This window comes from Acanthaster planci, linkage group LG10, assembly GCF_054643075.1.
Source record: "Acanthaster planci isolate LZ-2023a linkage group LG10, COTS_SCS, whole genome shotgun sequence".
Lineage (NCBI taxonomy): Eukaryota > Metazoa > Echinodermata > Asteroidea > Valvatida > Acanthasteridae > Acanthaster > Acanthaster planci.
In genome coordinates, this window is record NC_141786.1 from 796,198 (window position 1) to 823,848 (window position 27,651).

The 27,651-nt window shown below is 40.9% G+C and overlaps 2 protein-coding genes across 4 annotated transcripts in view; both read left to right on the forward strand.

Moving 5' to 3' along the window:
- Positions 1-4,037: 4,037 nt before the first annotated feature.
- LOC147797554 (uncharacterized) lies at positions 4,038-11,961 on the forward strand. The gene has a single exon (XM_087142426.1). It carries the CDS (start codon positions 5,695-5,697, stop codon positions 10,411-10,413), a length of 4,719 nt encoding a protein of 1,572 aa, XP_086998552.1. The 5' UTR covers positions 4,038-5,694; the 3' UTR covers positions 10,414-11,961.
- A 1,967-nt stretch (positions 11,962-13,928) lies between these two features.
- sel1l3 (SEL1L family member 3) overlaps positions 13,929-27,651 on the forward strand; it is a 28,002-nt gene continuing 14,279 nt past the window's right edge. For all 3 annotated transcript variants that reach the window (XM_087142326.1, XM_087142327.1, XM_087142328.1), the window contains exons 1-12: positions 13,929-14,082; positions 15,938-16,601; positions 17,730-17,856; positions 19,044-19,168; positions 20,857-20,972; positions 21,286-21,471; positions 23,549-23,687; positions 24,560-24,780; positions 25,316-25,453; positions 25,707-25,824; positions 25,930-25,991; positions 26,953-27,072. In XM_087142326.1, coding sequence (XP_086998452.1) covers positions 14,002-14,082; positions 15,938-16,601; positions 17,730-17,856; positions 19,044-19,168; positions 20,857-20,972; positions 21,286-21,471; positions 23,549-23,687; positions 24,560-24,780; positions 25,316-25,453; positions 25,707-25,824; positions 25,930-25,991; positions 26,953-27,072 — 2,097 coding nt within the window. In that variant the 5' untranslated portion in view covers positions 13,929-14,001. The remainder of the gene's footprint in view (positions 14,083-15,937; positions 16,602-17,729; positions 17,857-19,043; positions 19,169-20,856; positions 20,973-21,285; positions 21,472-23,548; positions 23,688-24,559; positions 24,781-25,315; positions 25,454-25,706; positions 25,825-25,929; positions 25,992-26,952; positions 27,073-27,651) is intronic.

Here is a 27,651-nt window from a genome sequence, read left to right on the forward strand (position 1 = left end):
CACCACCCCCAAATGAATGGGTTCTGGATCCACTAATAATGCCCAATGACCTCCAAAGGTTCGGTACGTTATTGTGTAACTGAAAGGCGGAAAGGAGAGCACGTCACGTGTTGCACAATACAACATTATTTTGTGTTGCATTTCCAATTTTTCGCACTGCAATGGAGCCATCAATACTTAGCTGACGGCACTTTAACGCTAGAGGGCTTTTACTTATATCACTGTATTTTTCAGGATTTTGTTTCTAAATTCGCTGTGAGGCATTGGCCTAAATCCAGACGGGATGGGAGCTAACCCCGAAACCTTCTTACTATTGAACCCCCCACGTTTTGTGGTGAGATAAAATGAAGTGGGTTGTGAAGAACTTCTTGGACTTCACAACGACTAAAATGTATGCAATAGCATTCCAAAAAGGAGAACAATTTTAAAAAGCCATAAAATTGAAGGTGTACATCTGTATCTAGAACACTCCCCCTTATTGTCATATGGTGTAAGCACCCCCACACACACCCACACACATTCCCCATCCCCCATTTTGTGGGCACAAATTAACGCTAATGCTGTGAAGCATAGCTCAGCGAGGCCTGGGGCTGGGTCTTAACTTTCAAATCGGATTATATAGTGTTTTCCGCAGCTTAATTTGCTCCATTGAACGCGGCGTTTCCAGGAAGATTTAACAATTATGAGCTGTTTTCATCTGCATCATCCGCTAAAATAACGTCGCAGCTAAAGAATTCCTCCATGTCTGTACTTGCAGAGACCCCATCCAAGGCTGCGTCTGTATCAATTATCTGCAGTTTGAAATGACACGACTCCATAGGAACTGGCTGCGGCCACTGCCATAGAAGCGCTGAGTAAATGATCGGACATGACCAAACAATATCTCGGCTGCAATGAAATTGACTTCTCAGGTTATTATTATAAAACAACGTACATTTTAGTATACCATAGAGCTCTATGAGTATACAAACCAACGGGCGAGACCTCTGCATGCAGTGCACCAATATAAAAGCGTAAACACAGTTCCATACAAGACACGCAATTGTGAAAGTTTATCGTTGCAATGAAGCCATGTCTCTTCACACTTGACTGCCTCTATCCCGCGTTCGATTCAGACAATTAAGAATGTGATCCCGTGAGGTGTCAGTCAATGATACGACGGAAATAACTTATTAAACGGAGGCTCAACTGAAGCATCCCTCGCTACAAGGGCAACAACCTTATACTTGCCGGAGGTAAACTAGACGATTTGCCTCAATAAGGAGTTGGCGGTTAATTGTGAAACAGAAGGCGTGCTTGCCAGCAATGATACCAGCTGACGGAAAGAGGACAGAATGCTTTCAGGAAAGCCGGGCCTAAAAGGGGCTTCTAGAACTATTTCCGGCGTGCGTCAGCGTATTTGCTATAGTGAGAGACCTATTTCTTGACAACAGATTCAGACGTAGCCTTTAATCTTCAAGTTGGCAAGAGCACGCATTGGCAGAGGAAAGCAAAGCAGTAATACTCTCCAATAAACAAAATCAAACGAACCATCATGAAAATTAAAAAAGAAAAAACATTTCGTAAGTCTTTCCTACATTGAAAATGACGCACTGCACACGCCGTTGTCTCGCTGTCCCACTTTGAAATTTGAGTAACTATTTCCATTATGCCGAGAATGCTCGATTATTAACCACACTGCTCATATTCACTCGTCCCAAACGCTCTTTCAGGGTGCTGGAAAGGGCGAAGTAACGCATTTTGTCAATCACTGGATAGAATTTATATGAATAACAACACAGGTTCAAACTTCCCCATGTGCTTGACTTTACAGGCGCTGAGAGGACATCAAGAATCCAACTTTGCGTGTTCATAGTGTGAAAGTGGTAAGTGTTAAACTTAATCTTTCAGCAACTGTGTACTCTTCTTCAATGTGTGAAATTCATTTGAAATCCGTTTTGAGATTAAAAAAAATAAAAAAGTGCAATTTTTAAAAAATGAAAAATTGTCCATGCTTGCCTGGACAATTGAGATTACTGTTGCTGTAAAATCTTCCAGAGAAGACATGGTTAAATGCATAGGATTTTCTTTTCGCAGTGGGAACCAAAAATTAATTCAGTGCAATTATTACTGAGAAAGGGTTGTATGATTGCTTATTGTTTTGTACATACACAACGATGATTCCTCCAAGAAAAGAAATTTGAGGCTAGCAAAATCTGAGAAATGCAGTATTTTTGGTGCACAAACCAATGCAACACGGAAATTCTCTTCCCGGGATGACATCACATTTTTGCTGATGAATATGGAAATATTCATCACCATAAAACCAAAAAAGCATCAAAACACCCTTTTAAATAGTGAAACAAAAGTTGAAAATCAGTTAACTGAGATGTAAAGGTGCACTTTGAAGGTCTATAATTTTTTGTTTAATTGCATTGCTGCTACTCTTTAAGATTTTGTGAAAATGTAAAGCAGTATTTCTTGAAAGAGGAGATTGTTTGGCCCCCAAAATGGTGAGATTGTGTAAATCGTTGCCATGATCAACTCCCTGGGTCTTTGAGCTTTCACACAAGAGCAGAATATCTAAACACTACGGTTGCAAAATGGTCATAAGTGTCCGAGAAAGTTGAGGGTTGCCACTTGAAAAATTGCTACGGAAAAAAAATCACTTTTCGGGGGTGATTTTGTTTTGTGGGAATAATTAAAAATGTAACTGGTTACCTCACAAAAAATTGAAAAGAAATTGAAAGTTAAGGACCAGACAATAATTTAATGTGTGTTTCAGAAATCTCAGGGATGTTGGTATGCATGTTATTGGGCCCTGAACAGTGCTGATTATACTCTCTTTTCAATGAGGCTTGAATTTGTGGACTGTACCCTTCAGGCTCAGTGAAAGGAAACCAGGATGTAGCTGGCCATCTTCTCAGCCAAGAAGCTTCGTCCAGTCCGTGCCTGTGGCACAAATCTGACTATGTGAAGAGGTCATGGGCACTGGAAGACGATAATAGTGACCTCCGAGAGACAACATCAGGAGGGGAAGCAGCCGATGTCTATTTCGATCACAACAATGACACGGAACTACACCCAGACAAATATAAATGCCAACACCGGAATTGAGCAGAAAGAGCTTTTTACTTGCACGGTGTAGCATCGGACGCAAAAGTGTCGGTGGATACTTCACATTATCGTGTCGTAAGGCCGAATGCACCAGCACTCTGGCTGCAAATTACCATGGGGACTCAGGCTCAGACAGCTTATACCCACGCACGATCTGCATTTGCACAAACTTGAATCTACTTAAATCACGTGGGAAATCTATAATAAATGGGAGGGGGGGTCAACGGCGTTGAGGCTTAACCTAATGCTTCTTTAAACTGTGAATAGACCTTGCTCACATTGCCATTGCCGATACTGTTCGTGTCGGAGTGGCAAAAGTTTGTGTTGGGTTTTGGATTCAATACGCACATTTACTGGGCCTACTTTTATAACCGGGTGCGTGGCTTCATTTAATAACATTAAAGACTTCTATGATCGAGTTCGACACTTCTATTCTCTTTCTTTGGTACTACCACGGTCAGTATATACAGGGAACAATGTACTGTAACCTAGCAAGAGAGATATGTTCGCTGCCGTTTCTCACATCATACTTTGGAAGCTGTTGTGTTGACCTGTCGTGCTCTCCACCAGTAAGCTGGCGTGCAATTTCAATCAACTAAAAGCCGGGACAATGACTCTGAATCATGGGCGTAAATCCCAGGGGATGGGATGGGGTTGATTGCCAAGTGCTGCCAGTGCACCAGAGGCCAATTTGGATTTTGTCGACAACTGGTCGATTTTCCATGGTAATCTGTGCCCAGAATATATCCTGGGTACCAGGCACAATCGACCAATGTTTGGCTAGTTGTCGTCAATCGAATCATGTTTTCCTTCCTCCATGATCGAATTCACCCAAAGTATAACAATCTTTTATACAGTTCAGCTACCCGGCTTTTAAGTTATTGTCATAAATGCGTCGGGCATTTTAGAAACGGTGCTAGCGTCTTTTTATGGGATTGGTGTCAGATGATTTGTGTTTTATTATTTTTTTTAAGTCTTTTTACATCCCCCTTGTAGACAAATAGCCTGTCTTTACTATTCCTCCCCCCCAAGTTACGTTGACTAGGCCATGAGTTTTCTTCTTTAACTTTCCCCACTGAATTCATCCCTCCAGTTGGAGTCCCATCGTGTAGACTCTTTTGTGTAGTTATCTTGGTTCCTTTCATAATTAGGCAGGTATTGAGTATAGTCAGTAGTAGACTCTGGGGGAGAGAGCTTTTCTCACCCCTCGTTACTAACTAATTGTGTTTTCTAGGACTGTGAACAATAAACCAGAATGGAAGATAACCTGTTTCTTGGTCTGTTTCTTTTAGTTAGATGAGTTGATGTAGCTCTGGTAGAAAGCCGTACCTTTATTATTCAAAGTTAGTCTGAGAATGCTAGAATGAAGTATGTAGTAAAAGTGAGGTGAAAAGTAAGAGTCAGTGTGTGAATCAGATTGCCAAATGATTCCGCTGTGATAGCACAAGATTTCGTTGCTCCTAGAAGTTGTTCTTGTTGGCCATAAGGCAAAATCTTGAGGCAGCTTTTGCCTATCAGACACAACATCAGGTGTCTGTTCAGCATTTCAGCCTTGGTCAAAACTGGACTGAGGATACCTTGTCTGTTGAGGGTTGTTGTCAGGGCCAGCAAAGGAGCAGAGCTCAACTGAGAGTTACAAGTATCTTCCACTGAAGAAACTCGTAAGTGTTGATTTCTTATTTAATATAGAAGACAATGTTGTATGATTCATTTGTTGATTTGATTAAGATGCAGTTATACTTCTCTTTTAGTGTTACAATAACCTCTGAGTAATGTGACATGTAAAGATACTCTTAATGAAGTTAAAGAATTCACCAGTGTGATGTAGCCAAAGTTAAAATTGCAGTTAGCAATTTGTCCTCTTCTTTTAAAATGAGGATGGAATACTGGTATGTTTCGGTTATTTCTTTAAATATAGATGGTCATTGGACAGGGATTGATTCCCTCGTAATACCCTTGCTACCCGTGCTACCCCTGCTTAAAAGTCACAATTCCAGATGACGGAAACCCCGCTGATTCCTGAATACAGAACTGGGAAATCCGAGGTTGTGGCTGCAGTCAGAGTATTTCGGGAGCTGGAGTTACACCGTTGATTCAGTGAAGGGATGTATCCATGATGTAGTGGAAACATTTTAAGACTTTTTAAATTTGCGATTTACCAGTCTGTTTAAAGAAGTCTGAAGATTATTTTCATTTGTGAAGCCTAATTGGTTCTTTATAAATTTTGAAGTGAGTAATTATACATCCAAGCGAGGATAGTAACTGATTTCTTTCCTTTGGTTTTGTTTTTTGTTCCTTTGGAGCAACAACATGGTATATCAAGTAAAAGGAGTTGAGAATTAATTACGCAAGCGATAATTTGACAAGTTGTTTGTTTTTTTATGCCTGTGTAAATAATTAAGGAATAAATTAATTTAAGAGAGAGTGGAGTATAAAACTTACAGTCTCTGTCCCATGTATTTTGAGAGTCACACTTCTACAATGGGGGCTTGTCCGGGAATCGAATTTTGAAAAGAACCCAGGAGTGTGACGTTCGTATTGAAGAAATTTCAAGCCAAGACTTCTCGCAATCTCTGTCAGCTCTGTTGACAAATTGTAATGATACTTACCTGGATATTTACAGTTTCATGTTTATTTCTGCAGGTTGAGTACTGCTCCTTCCCGTGCCTGATCTTGACAACAGGAACCAAGACCCTCCAGTTTTCATATTGTCTTTGGCCAGTAAGTGAGTACATTGCCAAAATGGAGGAGCACCTTGAAAACATTAAAGTCATAGCGGAAGCATGTGGTTTGAGTGGAACAGAGTTGTTAGATTTTCTTAAAGAAGAGCAGCGAGCGAAAAAAGACGAAACACGAGACGAACGCAATTATCACCGAGAACTTAAACGTGCCGAATTCGAAAACCTCCAGTTGCAATTGCGCATAGAAACTTTGCGAAAAGAGAACGCAGATAAACTTGAGATGCAATTACGTGCTGAAGCAGTGAAGAAAGAAAATGCCGAAACCCCTTCCAGTACTATTAGTCAAACCAAATCTCGTAGCCCGAAGTTACCACACTTTGATGAAACTCGTGATGATATCGATGCATACTTGCAGAGATTTGAACGGTACGCTCGTGGACAAAAATGGAGTGAAGATGATTGGGCACTAAACTTAAGTGCGTTATTAAAAGGAAAAGGCCTTGAAGTATACTCGCGCTTAGCACCCGAAGAGGCCAATAAATACTCGAGCCTCAAAGATGCGCTACTTAAGCGATTTCATTTGACCGCGCAAGGCTTCAAGCAAAAGTTCCGAGGTGCAAAACCTGAACGCGACGAGAGTGCACAACAATTTGCGGCTAGGATCGACAATTGGCTAACGCGATGGATCGAACTTGAGAAATGTGAAAAAACATACGACTCTTTGAAAGATCTGTTGCTCCGCGAACAGTTCTTAAACAGTGTCGATCAAAACTTGGCGGTATTCTTGAAAGAGAGAACTCCCAAAAGTGTTGCTGAAATGGCAAAATTGGCTGAACGATATTGCGAAGCTCATGGAGGATTTGGTACCCAGTCACTGACGCGAAAAAGCTTGCCAATGAAAACATCCTCCCAAGCAAATCCTCGAGAGAAAACATATAGCGCGAACTTTCAAAGGAACCAATTAAATCCACATACGCCACGTGATCATGCCCGAAGTTCAGATAGGACTTGCTTCTTCTGTCATAAACCGGGTCACATTGCTCGTGACTGCCATGCTAAAAACGCGTCTGCAACCAAAATTGCAAATGTCATTGCATCAGCTTTAACCGGTTTTGTGCCTACTGAGAATTTAGACGATACGTCAAGTAAAACTGACAAACTAAGAGACCCTGCCACGTCGGAAGGCACACGACAAAAACCCGAAACCGTCGCTTGCATGATGACACCCCATCACAACTGTATTAATCACAAATGTGTGAAAGACGGTTTTATGATGCTTTCGTGTGGTCATTCATTGCCGATAATGAGCGCTGCGTGCAAAGACAAAAACCCTGATTGCATGCCCGTCGTTCAAGGCAAAGTCAATGGAAGCCTTGTAAAGGTGTTGCGTGATAGTGGGTGCAGTGGAGTTGTGGTGCGAAGAGACTTAGTCAGGAATGAACAATTTACAGGTCAGGTAAAGCAGTGTGTTCTTGTAGATGGTACAGTTAGGGAGGCTCAGATAGCAACCATTGAGCTAGATACACCCTACTTCATAGGACAAACAGAAGTGTTGTGTATGACTAATCCTGTCTATGATCTGATCATTGGTAATATCAAAGGTGCTAGAGAACCAGGTAATCCACTACTGGACTGGAATATTGAAGGTCATTCAAGTAAGAGTTCCCTACAACGAACTGAGGTTCCAGTAGACAGCCATGGTTCAGAAAACGTGATTGCTGTGATTACCAGATCACAGGCTAAACTCAAAGAAAAACCCCTGAAAAAACTAAAAGTACCTGAGGTGCCGCCTGAGATTGATCCAAATCAAATCAGAGAGGAACAGAAAAGAGACCCATCTCTTAAGCGAGTATTTGAACATGCATCAGATAAAAGTCCCAAGCAAACAAAGTCTGGTGCAACATCGCACTTCTTTGTCAAAAATGGCATCCTGTACAGAGAATTTAAATCACCCAAGGTTGACTTTGGTCAGGAAACTGTGCAGCTTGTCGTTCCCGAGAAATTTCGTGATCATGTAATGCGAATAGCTCACGAATCCATTCTAGGAGGTCACCAGGGATCACAGAAAACTACTGAAAAGGTACTCAGCAATTTCTATTGGCCCGGAGTCCAAGCTGACGTAGTTAGATTTTGCCGGTCATGCGACCTATGCCAACGAACAACACCCAAGGGTAGAGTGAGTAAAATTCCTCTTGGTTCGATGCCGCTCATAGGTACACCATTTCAACGTGTAGCAATTGATATTGTTGGACCAATAGCACCAGTCTCTGAAAATGGCAATCGTTATATTTTAACACTGGTTGATTACGCAACTAGATATCCGGAAGCTGTGCCTCTACGAAGTATCGAAACTACTCGTGTAGCAGAAGCCATGGTTGACATATTTTCACGTGTAGGTATCCCGAAAGAAATTCTCACTGACCAAGGCACACAATTCACATCGGAATTAATGCGAGAAATAAGCAGACTCCTCTCAATGAGGCAACTTACTACGACCCCATACCATCCCGCCTGTAACGGTCTAGTAGAACGGTTTAACGGAACCTTGAAACAAATGCTCAAGCGACTTTGTGCAGAAAAACCGCGTGATTGGGATCGTTATATTGGTCCATTACTTTTTGCATATCGGGAAACTCCTCAGTCAAGCACTGGATTTGCTCCATTTGAACTCTTGTATGGACGCAACGTTCGTGGTCCTATGGCCATTCTAAAAGAATTATGGACTGGTGACATTGTTGAAAATGAGACGCGTACAACATTTGAATATATCCTTGATTTGAGAAATCGCATTGAGGACACTTGTAAGCTAGCTCAGGAAGAGCTTGCTAAATCGAGCGAACAACAGAAACGATTCTATGACAGAAAAGCCCGTGCGCGAACCTTCAAACCAGGTAATCGCGTCTTGCTGCTTCTTCCAACAGAGAAGAGCAAACTTCTACTTCAGTGGAAGGGCCCTTTTCAAGTTCTTGAGAAAGTGAGCCCATTTGACTATCGAATTGACTTGAATGGTAAAGCAAAGATTTTCCATGCAAACCTACTCAAGCTGTATATTGAGCGAGTACCGGACACACCTTCCTCACCAATCCCAGTTCACTCGTTTCAAGACACTGAAACCAGAAATGCATTCGAGTGCGCAACAGTCTCCGTAATCGAGAGTGAAACATGTGAAACAACTACCCAACTTGGCCTAGGAAACAATCTCCTTTTGGTACCTCCGCTAACGTCCAAAGAAACCATAGATGATGTTCACATAAGCATGGAATTATCGGAAAACCAAATCGCGGATGTCAAACAGTTGTTAGGAAAATTTAACGATGTCATGACTGATATTCCAAATACAACCAATCTTGGTGTCCATGACATTAAACTGCGATCTGAGGAACCAGTTCATTGTAAGCCATATCCGACTCCGTACTCATTGACTGAAACGATCAAAAGTGAAGTTGAAAGCATGCTCAAAATGAATATCATTGAGAAGTCCGATTCTCCCTACGCGTCACCAATCGTAATAGTTAAAAAACCAGACGGCAGCAACCGATTCTGTATCGACTTTCGGAAATTAAACAAACTCACCATATTTGATGCGGAGCCTATTCCAAATCCAGACCAGATATTTGCCAAGCTTGTGAAAGAATATTACTTCACAAAGATAGATCTAAGCAAAGGCTATTGGCAAATTCCTATGCATCCTGATGCCAAACCCAAAACAGCATTCATTACTCCAGTGGGTTTGTATCAATTCAGAGTAATGCCGTTTGGATTAATTAATGCACCGGCAACATTCACTCGTATCATGCGAACTCTGTTAGGAAACCTGGACCATGTAGACAACTACATAGATGACATACTGATTCACACCCAATCTTGGGAAGAACACATGAACATCCTAACTCAACTTCTCAAGAGACTGCGACATTCTGCCCTCACAGCTAGACCCAGTAAGTGTTTCATCGGAGAACAGAAAATTGAATTTCTAGGTCATATTATAGGACAGGGCAAACTTGCACCGCAGTCAGACAAATTGGAGAAAATAAAAAATGCGCCAGCACCGAAAACGAAGAAGGAACTCCGCGCTTTCTTGGGACTATCGGGCTATTACAGAAAATTCATACCGAATTATGCAGCGATTGCAGCTCCTCTAACGGATAAAACCAAAAACAACGAACCCAACAAAATCATTTGGGGACCGAGTCAGCAACTTGCATTCGATGGGTTAAAAAACACTCTTGTATCGCCACCTATATTACATCTTCCCAACCTTGACAAACCGTTCATTGTTCGTACAGATGCATCCGAGAAATGCATAGGGGCCATATTGCTTCAAGAGTATGACGATCACAAATTCCCCATTGCGTATGCCAGTCGAAAATTATTACCCCGTGAATGCAACTACTCAACGATTGAAAAAGAATGTCTCGCATTAGTTTGGGGGGTTCAGAAATTCCAACAGTATTTATATGGTCAACCCTTCGATGTTGAGACCGACCATCAACCCTTGGCATACATGCAAAAAGCTAAAGTTGTTAATTCCCGAATAATGAGATGGGCACTGTCTTTGCAGCCATATTCGATTCACATTGTAGCAATCAAGGGATCGGAAAACTTGGGAGCGGACTACCTGAGTCGTGCCATGTAAAACTTTATATCAGTCCGTAAGTGTCAGAAAATGTGATGCATTTTCTCAAAGGGAAAGGAGTGAATTGTCAGATGATTTGTGTTTTATTATTTTTTTTAAGTCTTTTTACATCCCCCTTGTAGACAAATAGCCTGTCTTTACTATTCCTCCCCCCCAAGTTACGTTGACTAGGCCATGAGTTTTCTTCTTTAACTTTCCCCACTGAATTCATCCCTCCAGTTGGAGTCCCATCGTGTAGACTCTTTTGTGTAGTTATCTTGGTTCCTTTCATAATTAGGCAGGTATTGAGTATAGTCAGTAGTAGACTCTGGGGGAGAGAGCTTTTCTCACCCCTCGTTACTAACTAATTGTGTTTTCTAGGACTGTGAACAATAAACCAGAATGGAAGATAACCTGTTTCTTGGTCTGTTTCTTTTAGTTAGATGAGTTGATGTAGCTCTGGTAGAAAGCCGTACCTTTATTATTCAAAGTTAGTCTGAGAATGCTAGAATGAAGTATGTAGTAAAAGTGAGGTGAAAAGTAAGAGTCAGTGTGTGAATCAGATTGCCAAATGATTCCGCTGTGATAGCACAAGATTTCGTTGCTCCTAGAAGTTGTTCTTGTTGGCCATAAGGCAAAATCTTGAGGCAGCTTTTGCCTATCAGACACAACATCAGGTGTCTGTTCAGCATTTCAGCCTTGGTCAAAACTGGACTGAGGATACCTTGTCTGTTGAGGGTTGTTGTCAGGGCCAGCAAAGGAGCAGAGCTCAACTGAGAGTTACAAGTATCTTCCACTGAAGAAACTCGTAAGTGTTGATTTCTTATTTAATATAGAAGACAATGTTGTATGATTCATTTGTTGATTTGATTAAGATGCAGTTATACTTCTCTTTTAGTGTTACAATAACCTCTGAGTAATGTGACATGTAAAGATACTCTTAATGAAGTTAAAGAATTCACCAGTGTGATGTAGCCAAAGTTAAAATTGCAGTTAGCAATTTGTCCTCTTCTTTTAAAATGAGGATGGAATACTGGTATGTTTCGGTTATTTCTTTAAATATAGATGGTCATTGGACAGGGATTGATTCCCTCGTAATACCCTTGCTACCCGTGCTACCCCTGCTTAAAAGTCACAATTCCAGATGACGGAAACCCCGCTGATTCCTGAATACAGAACTGGGAAATCCGAGGTTGTGGCTGCAGTCAGAGTATTTCGGGAGCTGGAGTTACACCGTTGATTCAGTGAAGGGATGTATCCATGATGTAGTGGAAACATTTTAAGACTTTTTAAATTTGCGATTTACCAGTCTGTTTAAAGAAGTCTGAAGATTATTTTCATTTGTGAAGCCTAATTGGTTCTTTATAAATTTTGAAGTGAGTAATTATACATCCAAGCGAGGATAGTAACTGATTTCTTTCCTTTGGTTTTGTTTTTTGTTCCTTTGGAGCAACAACATGGTATATCAAGTAAAAGGAGTTGAGAATTAATTACGCAAGCGATAATTTGACAAGTTGTTTGTTTTTTTATGCCTGTGTAAATAATTAAGGAATAAATTAATTTAAGAGAGAGTGGAGTATAAAACTTACAGTCTCTGTCCCATGTATTTTGAGAGTCACACTTCTACAATTGGGGTTGAAACTATTACTTAGATGCAACAAATGCTTAAACAATCATTGTTTTAAAAATTCCACCCCCGTCGAGTTGAAGTACACCCTCACCGGCAAAGAAAGGACAAGCCAGTGGGAAGTTTTTCAACCGGGCTCATAACCCAGAACACCGTCACGCGAAGATTGAAACCATTATAGTATAATTGCGAAGTGAAAAAAACCCAAACAAACAAACAAACAAACAAACAACAAAATAAAATAACTGCGTGCGAACAGGATGGCCTAGTAGTAATGGCTTCTACTTTTGGTCGTCGGATTATCTGATTATCAGACGCCATAACTGCGGAGGCACCGTACTAACACGCACATTCTTGAGCCTGACGCGCGCGTGCATTTGGCAAAACGACACTCTTTGGGTCGAATGTCATAACGCGCGCGTACCCCCGTCCGCGAGCGTTGCGCCACCGCATAATGGGTGCGTTCCATTAGCTTACACGTGTAAGTCAAACTTACACGAGAGCGTTCGTTTAGCCATCACGTGATGTTCGTGTATGCCTTGGTGTCAGCCACCACTACCCCAGCTGGCGAGCGGGTCTCTTGAGGCTGCCCGAGTGTAATGACGTCACGGATGGACTGTTCGAGCATGGACGTACATGATGGAACGAGGCGGGGACTTAACCTTTTTCCCAGAATGCCTTGGAAAACACACTGCAGCGTTCGATAAGCCTCATTTTGAGGCTTCCCTTGAGTGTAACACTGGTGTGTTCAGGGAAACTAATCGAACGCACCCATAGCTAGTACCGAAAGACGTCTGTAACGGAGACTGTACGTACGGGACGGAAATCAGTATACTCCGACTGAATTCATGGCCCTATCGATTCTTGCGCTTTTTGCAAATCGTGGCAGGAAAGTTTGCATGTCGACAGTAATTTTACATGAAGTCACAGCTGGCATGATTAACTCTGCCTCAACACTAGCAGGCAAACTAATCCCTACAACAGCTCCATAAATTTCAATAATGTTGGGCTTTGGTAATGCTGAGGATTGGTAATTTTGTAATACTGAGAAAAACCACGTGACAAAACTGCCCACTGGGAGGTATTTTTTACTATAAAAGATACAATTCCCAATTGGGATAGGAATCAGGAAACGAGTCCAATAAAGAGTGGTTTGAACTAGTGTACTATGTATGATGAAGTCGCAACTTATGCCAAACACAGAGCATACAGGTTGTCGTCACAGTTAAGTAGGCCTAACCCAATGAACAAAATGTCTGGCTTACAGTGTCTTTCATGGCAAGATGTTTCCACCTAACGGGACCTAATTATTTACGCTTTCATTCAAATAACAAGCGGGTGGGGTTAGTGGGGAAAGTGAGGAGAGAAAAGACAAAGATCAGACTTAAAATAAACAAACAGATAGGAAACAATTATTTTTAATTCAGTTGTAGTTTAGCATTTAAAGGTAAAGTTTGATTTATTGAACTGTTACATGTATTTATATCTTTTATATGAAACAGCCGTTGGTTTTGATCTGCCACTCCAGCTGTTACCACAAATCACTTCAGTCGACGGAAAATCGATAGTTTGGGTAATTTTGAATCAGTGCAGACAAAATAGAGTTCATGCTTTCACTGAACGAACGAAATTGCGTAAAATACATTATTTGGAACAAGTCTTGTATATCGGCATAAAAAGAAATTGGACCCCAATTTATGTTGAATCAAGTGCAATTAATGCACCGAACAAAACACATTTAAAATGTAAATTCGAGTTTTTGCCCAATGAAACTATTTGTTTCAGCATGTTCCTACTTTTGACATGTTCGCGAATTTTTCTTGGTTAAAGTTAAGAAACTGTTGTTTGTTCTCTTCATTAAATTAAAGCTTTTGCCCACTCAAACGAAGTGATCCAGCGTGTGCGCTAGACGTGCAAGAAAATCAGGCAAGGTCACCAACTACACGTTAGCCTACGAAAATTGTCAGGAATCGTCTATTTCGATGATGGCGGGGCCGGAGACCAACTCAGCCTTCGTCTACTTCACATTCTTGATATCACTGTCAACATTTTTTGACAGCAAGGTAAGATGAGTTAAAAGGTATATGCTGTATTGTTTTTCCTTCTAATGCAATTCACCTGTTGATTACTGCATATGTGAAGCTGGGCCTGATGGTTGGTTAAAGTTGTCCAGTTTCTGGACAAAGCTGTGCACGCTTGGTCACCGCACATTAATGTTGTCAATGTTGTTAGGCGATTGGCTCTTCTTCTGCCAAACTTACGTCGACGCCTTACCGTACCTACACAACTGGGCTGTCACGCTGTGTTTCTTGGACTAGTCGATCAAGTAAACTCTCCCACTTTACTTCCCTTTATGAATTCCATTCACTGACACCAAGCACCAACTGACCAAATTGAACCGATAGGCCTGCATGCATTACCGGTACCATGTAGGCTCAGCATGATTAGTTAAATACCAACCATGATTACCGTAAAGTGGCATAAGTACAGGAGGGGGGCATGTGCCCCCAATGGAGGCCCGTGCCCTCCTGGGTGCCCCCCCCCTCTTTGAAATGTTGAAATGAACAAAAATATATATAACAATATATAGGCCTATACACACGTACATATAATACCAATTATTTTCAGTGCCCCCCACGAAAAAAAATGTGCCCCCCACCAGGTGCCCCTCAGCTGTAGCACCCTAGTTACACCACAGTTACTGTGCCAAGGACATGAAGGACTTTGAGTGACCTAGTCATACTACAGTGTAGGCAAAATCCCAAGAGGATGTTCCATGTACATGTATGGAATATAGCCTGGTACACGTTATCAACCGAGGAAAAGTTGTATCCACAGATGTCACTTGACACCCCATGCACAAACACCATGAGACTGGTCTGAAAAATTCGATGTGTTTTCTAAGTAAACGACTTGTTTTTTCCCTCTCTCATATAAATTGAACTTTTCTGGACTTTTTTTGCTTTCTGAAGGCTGTCGCCTTAAGTGTAGGGAATAATTACTGGCATCCGTATTCATGTACATGTATGTGGTATATGGAACTCTTCCCCTACCAAGTACCAAGTGCTGGTAGGTGCTTCACCAAATGATCCTATGGATGAGTAGACTAAAAGGTGCTTGCCCCCAGCAGAACATGAGGGCTAAGCCTGGAGACTTGGCTTGGGCAGTTTGGATTTTTTTAAAATTCTACCCGAAAAAAGTCACAAAATTATCCTTTTATTTATTAAAAAACAGAATCATACATTACACGTGCAAACTGTATGAGACATACTCGTGGATTTCATTTTACTTTCGTGGCTGTGGAAAAACACATTTTCAAGAGCAGTAGGCCTACTTGTACAGTCCAAAATTGCATAAATTGCATTTCAGATGCATGTATGTACATGTACATGCAGGTCGAAATTCCATCTTGTTACAATGTAAGCAGGAAAGAGGAACTTTGTTAGACCCCTAAGGAAATCAAAGCTAGACAGCGTCTGTACCAGTGTCATCATGGTCATTGCTTTGTTGAGATCATGTGAAGAAGCTACAAATTTACCTCAAGTGTATTTCAGCTGTGCCCCTTGTTCCCTTCTCAGATTCATTCAACAACTCCAACCAACAGATTTTGGAAGAATGATAGGATTGAGTAAGAAAGCGCCTAACACATACCGGTAGGGCTTGATGCCACTTCAGAAACAAACAAAAAAATAGAGTGATTAATTTCCTGAACAGAGGAGGATAGTCAGAACAGTTCTGGAAGGAAGAAAAAACTTCTAGGAGTACAGTACATGCACACACGTACATGTACTTTTGCGTGTATACTGTTTACAGTGTTCTTGTGCAGGTAGCTCTGAGGTCCAATTTTCATGTTATTTAATGTTATGTAATACCAGTTAATGTTATTTTTCTTTTCTTTTAATAACTTGTTTGGATTAGCACCTTGCCAAAGGATTTGTTGAACATCGTAATCTGCACGCTCCACACCACCGTGACTTCCTTCCAAATGAACACAGTAAGCTGCATAGCGATGCCCTAAAGCGTTCTCAGAGTACATTCTCTGTGGTCATTGACCCCATCAAGCCACACCTAAGCTCATTCATTCACCTCATTAATCCTGTGGAAGTTTTTGACCATACACACCATGCACACATTGAGTATTCCTGCAGCGAAGGTGATCTCATCGCAGCTCAGATCTTTCTTCAGTCAGACGACATTCCAGAAAGTCCACTCAGGGTCTTCCACCAGGATTGGACATGTAATCGCTACTCAAGCGGCACACGCCATGCCTACGTACATCTCACACTGCCTGATTGGTTGGCCTATCGTCCGGATAACTTGCAGCCAGTGGCTGTCAATGTAATCAGCCTGGAGTTAAAAATCTGGATTATTAGCAAACACCAGATTGTAACCTGTGTCCGATGGAGTGATTTGAATTGTCATGACAGGGCGCATGTCAAAGGGGTGTATCCGATGAAGATGGTTGCAGTGTATCGTCGACGGAGGAGGAATTATGATTCTGATGTTTGCTTATCTTTTGATTCTTGGATCAAACTGCATTTCCTTAATGAAAATGAATTCCTCCAAAGTGAACTGGAAGAAGGTAAATGATCTCCCAGAGTTTGTTTTTGTTATGTTTGTGTGTTTTACGTCAACATTTTTCGTATTACGGAGGAAACCTGAAAACATTTTATCCACTTTAATCTATTTCTTTTGGCTGTTTTCCCCAAAATGCCATCACATTTAGTGTGCCTTGGGATTTGAGCCCTCCACTTTGAAGACCAATCAGTGACTGTTTTTTAACCTCAACCCTCCCTGATACATGCATTTCTTAATTAGCCTGATTTTTCTCCAAGAGTTGCCAGGATTTAAGGAAATAGGCTAGAATTCATTTTCAAAGTATCATGATCAGGGTCTTGCCTTGGTTTTAATGAAACATACAGTTCATGTGTCATTGGTTTACAATAGGAAATTTGAAATGGAGTTGCGGGTAAATTTAGCGTGGGGGTTCCTGGTTGAGATAAATCAGTCTCCCAGGCACCGAACATGCAGAAGTTATCTGTACAGCTGAATCTTTTTTTTTTCACAATTTTATTAAGAGCAGTCATGGCAGTACTTCTTTAAAATCCCTCCCCACACCGATTTTCCATTTCCATGAAACCAGTGACGATGTGATGGGACATCATGGCAAGATTTCCTCAACAACTCTGCCAATTACGATTCTTGGACTTTGCCCCTGCTTATACATGTATCTTTAGTCACTGCCTGAAGCCTTCCTTACATGTACTGTCTTGTATGCTAGTGACACCAAAGAAACCAGTTCACTTTGATCCCAAATTGTCTGCCAAAGGAATGTTGGTTATTCTATAAATTTGGGGCTGGATGTGTGACATTTTTCTGTCCTTGTTACACCAAGGGATATCATTGCTATTGACTTCAAACTATTTTTAGTTGCTTGCACACTGAATTGCATAACTTAAATCATTCTTGGAGATGAAAGAATGTGCTCTAAGCTTAAAAATCCAGATGTACGCTAACAGGGACAGGTAATTAATGAATAACTCGTCTAAAATTCAAATCCCAACTGCCGAAATTGTGGTCTTAAATGCAAAGAGCCAAATGTACACTGTACATGTAGGTAGGACAAATGGTAGGCTTCTACTCACAATACAAGGGGAGAACAGGTCAGGTTCTCTCATTTTGTTGAATGCTCTGCCGTTTTGGTTTACAGAGATTTTACAGTTGGTTGATTTCCCAGTAGCTCTTGCTAATGCTTATGGTGGAATCACAAAGGATGTGCCTCCATTCCAAGAGATTGGATTGATTAATGAGCAACACAGAAACAGGTTCAACCCAAAGTGAGTATTTCAAGGAACTTTGTGATTGAATGTTAAATTACAGCCACTTTGATTGGAATTGTACAAAGGGTACATGTACATATACTATTACATGTATGTGATGTTGAGATGAAGACTTCATTCCTGACAACCATTCCATTTCTACTTCTGATCAATCAGAACATCTGCTTTCCATTAATACTATTTATTTATTTATTGAAACACATGGACCAGTTAATGGAAATGAAGTGCCAACATGTACATGTACTCTACATGTACCCTTGGTATACATGTATTTAGAAAGGAATCAAAGTTTCACATGTACATGTACATGTGTGCGTGCTCACGTGCATGTGCATGTACACATGTGGAGCCCTGCTGAAAACATACACTACAGATGATTATATAGTACATGTATGTTTGATTTAAGTTTCTGAATTCTCTTCACAACTACACAGTACATGCAGGTTTGTTGAAAGACATGATAGAGCTGGTTGGATTGTGGCCATCATTTCCATACCGTACCTGTACCCAGAGGACTTACATTGTACATGTACATGTGTTAAAGAGAGCCACAGATGTGTAAAAAGGACCCAGATTTTTGTACCAAATACACGTACAATGTATGTACATACAATGTAGATGTTTCACCATGCGGATTATTTATCCATGCTTATTATTATGGACTTACAGTATTATTATTATGGACTTATAGTACTTGTACCGGTACCTACTGCACCTGTGGTGCATTTTTCTATTAACCCTTTTAACGCCGCCAAGCATATTGTTTGGCTTACAGTACTCACTACTACAAAATACTAATTAATAGCCTGAGCCTGAAGGACCTAGCACTACAAATTACTACTTGTGGCTAGGTTACTTCCATTGTTACTCGTACAGAGAACAATAAAGCCATGCATTCATAGTGCCACAGCACTGTATGGTACATTGTCTTTGCTGTTGTATTTTATGGCCTCAGAGAACAATACGGTCATGTCCTCTTACAAGCGACAGCACTGATTACTACATTTTACTAGCACTAGCACTGATTACTACATTTTACGACATGTACATGTACATGTAGTAATTTGTAGGGTTAAAATATGGTGCTATAGTTTGTGTACATTCGGTTGAAAGCTGAGTGCCATAATGTGTCTCTTGTTCATGGATGATCTCTCCATTTTCTGTTTGTTTTTCATCATCCTTAGGTTCACTATTTCCATGATGATCTTCCTACTTGAGTATTGTAGTTATGATCTCTGTAGCATCATGCATCGGAAAAGTCCAAACACTAATCAATACATCACACCATTGCTCTTCCTGACAAGAAAAGGTAAGATTCTTGTATGGCTCACTTTAAATTTAATATTCACAGAGAGGGAATTCCCAAGCTGAAAGCGTGACAAAGAAATGGGCATAACTTTCCTTTGAAGATTGGTACATGTACATACATACATGGATACATGTAGCTTAGATGAAACAACAGTGTAACATTATTTTTAGTAATTCAATATGAGTTATCTTTCTCAAATGTTTAGTTGGTAACCCTTCCCCCCATTGGCTCCTGCTCCTTGACTTGGTTTAAGTCCTATTTGACCATTTTTGATTTGAGTTAAAGCCTATTTGACAAGAGTAAAATCCCTCTTGACTTACATGTACGTGAAATCGTATTTGACTTGGGTTAAGTTCTGTTGGACTTGAGTTAAGATGGTTTTGGTTCGAGTTAAATCCTTCACTTATGTGTTGGCTAAATCCTACATTTATTTGACTTGGGATGTAAATCCATTTTGATTTGAGCTAATATTTCACTAATCTTTTGACTTGGTTTAAATACTACTTGACTTGGGTTAAATTATATTTTGATGGGTATACAGGCTTCGATCTTTACAGCGGCCACTGCCGTGATGCCCCGGTGAATTGCCGTGATGCCCTTTAAAAACAGCAAGTACCTTTCGGCCACTTGGCCGATGTGCCCCTCTTCAACGATCACTAGGCGCCTTGTATTCAACTTTCTAGTTACCATTTAGCGCTAGCGTTTCTGTCAACGGCTGGCCAGCCACACCAAGCACAATTTTTTTCACAGAGGTTTTGCATGGCCCCGTATATAATATGGTATATCAACCGCATCAACGTAGTTGAGTCGTGTGATTCTAAAAACGTGGCACCAGACTATGATTTTCATAATACAGTGTTGCTTTTATGGCATCATGAAAAGTTATAAGACACAACACCAAATGGTACATTAAAGTTTGTACAGTATTATTTATTTTTACTTGTTACAATTCACGCAGTGCCACTGCTCAGAATTTGAACAGAAACAATGAAAATTGCAGCCTGTTGAAAGTTCAAGACCATGTTGAAATTGAAGGAAAGTCTGTTAAAGTCACCAACAAGTAAAAAATTCAAAATGGCCTTGGTGCCTTTTCAGTTGGCCTTGGTGCCCTTTGGTGTTTGGGAGCATTCAAGGCCAAGTGGCCTTGACCCTCTAAAGCTTAAGGTTGAAGCCTGGGTATAGATAGAAAGCACAAGGTAGGGTCTCTGTCCTTGTCAAGCAGACCATGGATAATATATGTAAATGGTTCATAACTGTACATGTACAGGAAGCCAGACAAAAGGTCCCAGTCAGGCCAGTGTTCCTCATCTTTTTTTTTTCAATTATTCCCACCTGTTGATAATTCTATGAACCTTTAGCACACTCTAATCAGAGATACGGGATTGTCAACCACACTTTGACCCCCTTATCGTGCTTACCTCAGTAATTTTCTGTTTCAGCAGCAATATTCCGTAAACAAACGGAGAAACCTTTGCAAAAATTGCCCATGCCCTAAACTACACATGCATAAATGTGGACATCTGACCCACGTACATGGAAGAAAAATAACCATGCTTTACTGTCCTGTACCAGTACCGGTATTGTACTGAAGTTAAACTAAACCAAGCAATGGAGCCTGCTGGACATGTGCATACTGTGCACATATGGTAGCTGTCTTTAGTTAATGGTTGGATGTAATTTCCTTACAGGTCTCATCCATGTGCAAGTGGTTCTGGATAACGGTCAGGCATTTGGGATGTTGAGCAATTATCACATTCCTTTGAAGGAATGGGTGCGGCTTGTCTACAAACAAGATGGCAGCAGGGTTAGAAGTAACTCCTTCAATTCTAAAGATGGATCTAACCTCCACAATTTCTTCTAGTTCTGCCAACTAACCATTTTTATTCGCAAACTCGTTTTTACATACCGAAAGGCACATTAGAAAGAACACAAAAAAGATCCAGAAAAAGAAATTTGACTTGACTATTTGCTCCGGACTATTTTGATCTGTGGTAGAAAATTACAATGAGTCACACGCAGCAGTCATCATAATAACATTACAAGTGATGACAAACTCATTAAAATATGTCCATGTATCTTTGCAGCATTTTACAATCTTCTCTTTGGTACAATTACAGTGGACATTGTCTGTGAGCAGTGGTCGTAACTTCACCAATGTCATCGTGAGTGGAAGTGTGTTTCCCAAACCTGTACATTATGAAGAGACTGAGGGCCTTATCCATCTAGGTGGGAGTAATGCCTGTAAAGCATTCAAAGGATTTATAGCGGATACATGGCTGTGGAGGACCACAGCGACTAGTAGGGTGAGTAAGACAGGTCTACATAAACAAACTGAATGGGTGAGTCAATTGGCTCTCAGTAATTTGGACTCAAACCCTCCTTTAGCCCTCAAAATCTGATTGGAGGTTTGGAAGATTTGGTAAGATTGAGAATTGCAGCCTGTAATGTTTGGCATGGGGCTTGATGCTGGATGAAAGGGTCAGGGGTAGGGTTAGGCTTGAGTTGCCCAAATTGAAGATTCTCCAGTGATTCAGGAAGATTGCTACTTACATGTACTTGTACTTTCCTGCAAGATGGCTGGGGACTTCAGCCATTCTGAACACCCTACATGTAGTTCTCACAAAGTTACTTCCTGATAAGAATTTCCAGTGTTACTAATGACTTGGCAACTTCTGTAACACAAGTTCATGCACATTTAACTGTGTATTTTGTATTCCTTTGTTTTCATTTAGTTAAAAAAAAAACAACATAGAAGAACCTTTTTTTTTCTTGCACACCTGTTCAACCTGATTTTCTGATGATAGTTTCCCTGAATGGTCCATTTCATTTTGCAGCAGATAATCCTAACCCAAAGAACCTCTGCGTATGTAAAAAAACAAACTGTTTTCACATTGAAAACCTTGCTTGAACCGTGGAAATTCAAACCAGGTCTATGTGAAGTCTGCATTACATGTACGTAAACAGATGCATCTGTTTTGTTTCTACATGATGAGTACGCATGTACATGTGGCACAGGGCATTCCACACCTGTAAATGTACAGCCTATTTATTCATCAAGTGCAGCTGTCCCTACAAGTAGTCTCCTCTCAGAATGGAAAGCATGTTTACAAATAGAGCAGGTGGCTTGTAAAGCACTCAGACCCTGCCTCTTTTTTTCCAGAGCCATTAGCTCCACGGTCTTATTAATTTAAAAATGCATCAGAGAGGCAGTACATTGAAGTGTGCCTTGATTTTTGTACGCTCTAGTAAAATGTCAACAAAGTGTGGGTGTGTGGTGAGTGTGATAGTTCATGGAAGGATAAAATCAACATTTTAGTCAGATGGTTTGCAAACAAACAACGCTGCTGTTTGACTGTTGTCGAGACGCAAAGTTAACCAACCTCACAGTTGACACAACTGACTCACAGTAACTGCCTCTAATGGCAGTGAGGTACTGTACATGTAATTTCCTATCAAATTTGTGGTGTAGACATGGTGGAATATTTAATGACAGTACATGTACATAGTGCATGGTATTTCACAGTACTATTATTATTATACCTGCACATTGGGGTGACATCGTCTGAACATTCCTGAAACCATCTCAGCTCCCTGAGGAGTATACTCAGTACTTCAGGTAGCCTGATGCTGCCATATCAGGCACAAATGATTAAACATAGCCATTTCTGCCCACATACACGTACATGTACAATGTAGGTACCCATTTACTCCTGGGTGGAGAGAGGCACATAGGGGTAAAGTGACTGGCCCAAGATCACAACATGCTGCCACCAGCTGGATTTGAACCCCTGACCATATGATCAGAAGCTACAAACCCTGACCACTAAGCCGCATGTCTCCCGTCTGCCCACACAGGTACCCATTTACTCCTGGGTGGAGAGAGGCACATAGGGGTAAAGTGACTGGCCCAAGATCACAACATGCTGCCACCAGCTGGATTCGAACCCCAGACCTTATGATCAGAAGCTACAAACCCTAAACACTAGGCCACATGTCTCTCGTCTGCCCTCACAGATAACCGTTAACTCCTGGGTGGAGAGAGGCACTTGGGGATAAAGTGACTTGCCCAAGGTCACAACGTGCTGCCACTGGCATTGCCCTCGTATGATTGAAAACTACAAACCATAGCCCGCTAAGCCACATGCCTCCAAAAATGAAAACTGGGTAGTCCAATTGAAAACCTAAGTGCCTAATTTACTCCTTAACCAGTGACAGAAGGATAGTGTTGGCTAACAGTTAATGCTAATATGTCCGATGGGAAGACCTTATGCATTGTACATGTACCTACCGTACATTGTATAGATACAAGTAATGTTGTGTCATCCCGTCTTAACCATGTGCACAATTCATGACATTTGGCCTGTCATTCATCATGAACAGGAACCGAGGTGGAATTTTTCAAATCCTGTTTTGATGGAGAAGATTTCCTCCCATGTCACTGGCTGCGAAGGACTGCAAAAGAGAATGCTGGCTGTATTTGAGATGTATCAGAAACAATGGCAGGCAATTCTTTCACAGAGTAAGGAACCAAGGTGGTTTAGATTTGTCATGTGTATCATAGCGGAAGTTGGTAATAAGTAATTGTATCGACTCATAACTACATACATGTACATTTGTCAAAACAGCTGATCAAGAAGTCGATTACTTGTGGTTTGCTTTAGCACAGCTAAGAGAGTGGATGGGAGAATTGATTTTATCGATCTGAACAGCAGACAATGTACCCGTACACACATTAAAGGAGAGATGACTTGTTGAAGTTGTGGTAGCAGTTTACGTACCTGTCCATTTTTTCCTAAATTCATGTGTTGAAGTAATGAAGCTTTAAGAATCTGGTAAGTACATGTATGCATGCTGTTTGTGCTTTTGACCCAAGTGGGGTACGTCTACACTGCACTTGACGGTACATGTACACATGTGTTTCATTTTCTGTGAGCAGCCTAGATGTGTGGATTAACACTTGCTGTAATTTAATGAGATAACTTGGAGTACATTATTCCTTTAGCCAGAGCTTGAGTCAGTATTCTACCACTGGAAGTCCAAATTTGCCTTTCATTTGTAAAGCATTGTATTTAAGTTGCTAAAGCCATTGCTTCTGCATTAAGCTTTTGCATAAGAATAAAAAGGTTTCTAAAAGTCCCTGCAAGGTGTCCAAAAGAGACGTTGAGATTTCTTTTAAATCTCTGAAGTTCATTATCTGCAGCACTCATAGATCGGTGTCTACCCATTTCACATGTTGTCTTGAACCATAATTTTGCCATGATCCATATGCAGCTACGACCGCACCTGACCAAAGAGGATTATTGTTTTGGTTGGTTGATTGATAGCTTCCACCTATTGCTGAGCTCACAGTCACACCATCAAATTGTGATTAATTCTTTTCTTTTTCTTAAGACTCCTGCCCCAGCACACTGCCCTCACTGCTAGAGTTCCTATCATCAACCTCACCATCAGACACTCATCAACCAGTTTGCCAGCCCTGGGACAGACGTCCACCTAAAGGCTACAGACACCTGTGGGGTTTCCTCAGGATGGCTGCCATCAATTTCCAAGGCTATAAGATGAGCTTTGACTTCATTGGGAAGAGACTCCATGAGAAAGCAGCACAGTATCTGGTAAATTGTCTGGGATGAAAAATATGTGTGACCATGTCAAGTTATGATAATAATTTTTGTCAAAAACCACCAAATACATGCTTGATCAACAGCACCATTGTTTGCAATTTTTAGTTGACTCCCCTCTCATTTTGACATTGACATCCAATGTGGTTACAGGAACAAGGAACATTAACAATATAGTGTATTGGATGGAACTTTTTTGTGTAAGAGTGGAGTGCATTGTCCAAAGTGGTATGTGACAGGCTAAGCCTCATCACTGTGATCAGCCTTTTTTGAGATTTGGCAGACCATCTAACAGTTTGATCCTACTGACGTCCTAGTCTCAAAAGGTTAGTTGTATTGCTACATGTATTTGGAAGCATGCATTTAAGGACAAGTGCATTTAAGGACAGGTGCTTGGAAGGACAGGTGCATTTAAGGACAGGTGCATTTAAGGCCAGGTGCATGGAAAGACAGATGCAGTTGTCAGCTCTAGTCTCTGTTTTTCTGTTTGCTCTTGCTTGATACTGGTCTCACTTTATGTCCTCAACAGGCTGCTGGTGGTTTGTCTGAGATACCAGCTATCCTCCCTTTCCTCCGACAGGCCAGTTGCTATGGTAACCACAAATCCTCCTACATGCTAGGCACACTGTATGCCGGTGGAATCAATGTGGATGTGGATCTGAATGAGGTGAGAACTTCTGCAGTTAAAAAGGTTTAGATGTGAAAGTTGTTTGGATCAGCAAACTTTGATGGCAGAATCACTTTGTTAGTGTCTCACAATCACATCAAATGAGATTATGTTTATCTTTGCTTCAGGTTCTTCAGTCGTTTGAATTTGTGAAAAAAAAGAATAATTCTACCAATTAATTTTGGCTGATCTCAAAGACTTAAAGACTTTAAAAGGCACGTAGATCTAAACTTTTTATCCTTTCTTTCTGCAGGCATATTTGTACTGGCTGGTTGCCGCTGAGGCAGGGAACCGATTAGCCATGCTAGCATTGGCCAATCATCATCAACAAGGACTGAGCACAGCATCCACTGACTTTGACTTGTCTTACAGTAAGCTGGAGGATGTAAATTTATGGAACATGAATCATTTTTTAAATCGGTCTGCTGTATTTCTTCATTCAGTGTAGTGCTTTTCCTTATTATTTATGTTTTCAGATTACTTAAAAAGGTTGGCCGACTTGACAGTCAAAGATCGAGAAAGACACGATCCTAATGGGGTATGTACCTGTCACTATTACTCAAACTACACTCCTCCAAACTGGACTGGACTAAACTGGACTAAACTGGACCGATTTGGAACCTGATCCAACCAGACTGGACTGGACCGGACCGACTTAGAACATGACCCAACCAGATTGCACTGGAAGGGGCCAACTTGGAACATGACCCAACCAGACTGGACTGGACTGGACTGGACCGACTTGGAACATGACCCAACCAGACTGGACTGGACCGACTTGGAACATGACCCAACCAGACTGGACTGGACAAGACCAACTTGGAACATGACCCAACCAGACTGGACTGGACTGGACTGGACCAACTTAGACCTTAACCCAACCAGACTGGACTGACTTGGACCGTGACCCAACGCTGATGCTGAGCCTACCTCCAGCACTGACCACCAACAACAGAAATAACCAGAGAAAAATATCTTGGGATGAGAGTGCTTATGAATGAGATACCTTTGCACAGGATTCTCTGGAACCAATCCGGCCAAATGGACCAACACTCATTTCTCATCAGTTTTTATTCCATGAAATCGTTTAAAGTTGAAAATAGTGTTAGGATTTTCAAACAGTCTTGACACATTTGGAGTTTCCCAAATGGATTTGGTTCCAGCTACAGATTCAAGTTTCAGTGACATGAATAAATCACATAAGACAGAGAAGATCTTTCAACTCAAAGCTGATCCATATTCAGCTCAAACAAAACATACATTAACAACTGAAAACAGGTCAATATTGCAGAGTTTTCATTTAGTTTCAATGCAAAGATTTCAAAAATAACTGCAGATCCTGAGACAGGGGATGGATCATAAGTCATCTATAAACAAGATCTTTTAAATGGCTCGTTGCTTCTATGCGTATGCCCCGCCATGTTCTTGTGTGTACCTGTTCATCCATCTGTCAGTCATGAATGGTTGAATGGATATGATTTCATCATTTCTGTGCTAAGGTTTTAACCGAGTATGTGAGGCTGACAGACACCGACTCACTTAAAGTACACAAAGGAGAGGATGGTGACCATTTCTTGTGGTTGAAATACCAAGCAAGGAAAGGCATTGCACAGGCACAGGTGGGTGTCTGGGCTCTAGACTTCAAAAGAAATAGTTTTGAAACCAAATGTGTGAAGAACTATTTTGTTTAAAGAAACCTGATGTCCTAGCACAACTAGAAAGTTTTCTGATGATGAATTTTTCCACATAAATCTGAAGTTGTATATGTTACCAACCCTATCCCTCGCTCCATCCAGAGGCCACATCGACCCATTGCTTGTCCCTTAATGCTCTGTTTCTGGGTACTTTTGATATCACATTTTTCTTTTGCTTTAATAGTTGTGTTCCTGAATCTATTGTCATGTCAGACAAGTGCATGATAAAATGTGTAATACATTTGTACATTAGCTTTGGTGATAGAAAATGTGGTTGCTTAATAAAGCCAACTTTATTTTTGCAAGGTACAGTAAACTCTCGATAACTCAAAGTTGGTTCACTCAAAACTCTGCTTGTCTTGCAAGCATTCTTCACTCCTGCTAAAAGAATAGATTTTATAACCAAAGTACCTCCGTAACTCTAAACGCCCACACCACTACATCTGCTTATTCAAAATTTTTGAAGGGTTGATCCAAAAAAACTGCTGTGAAATTACTGACAAT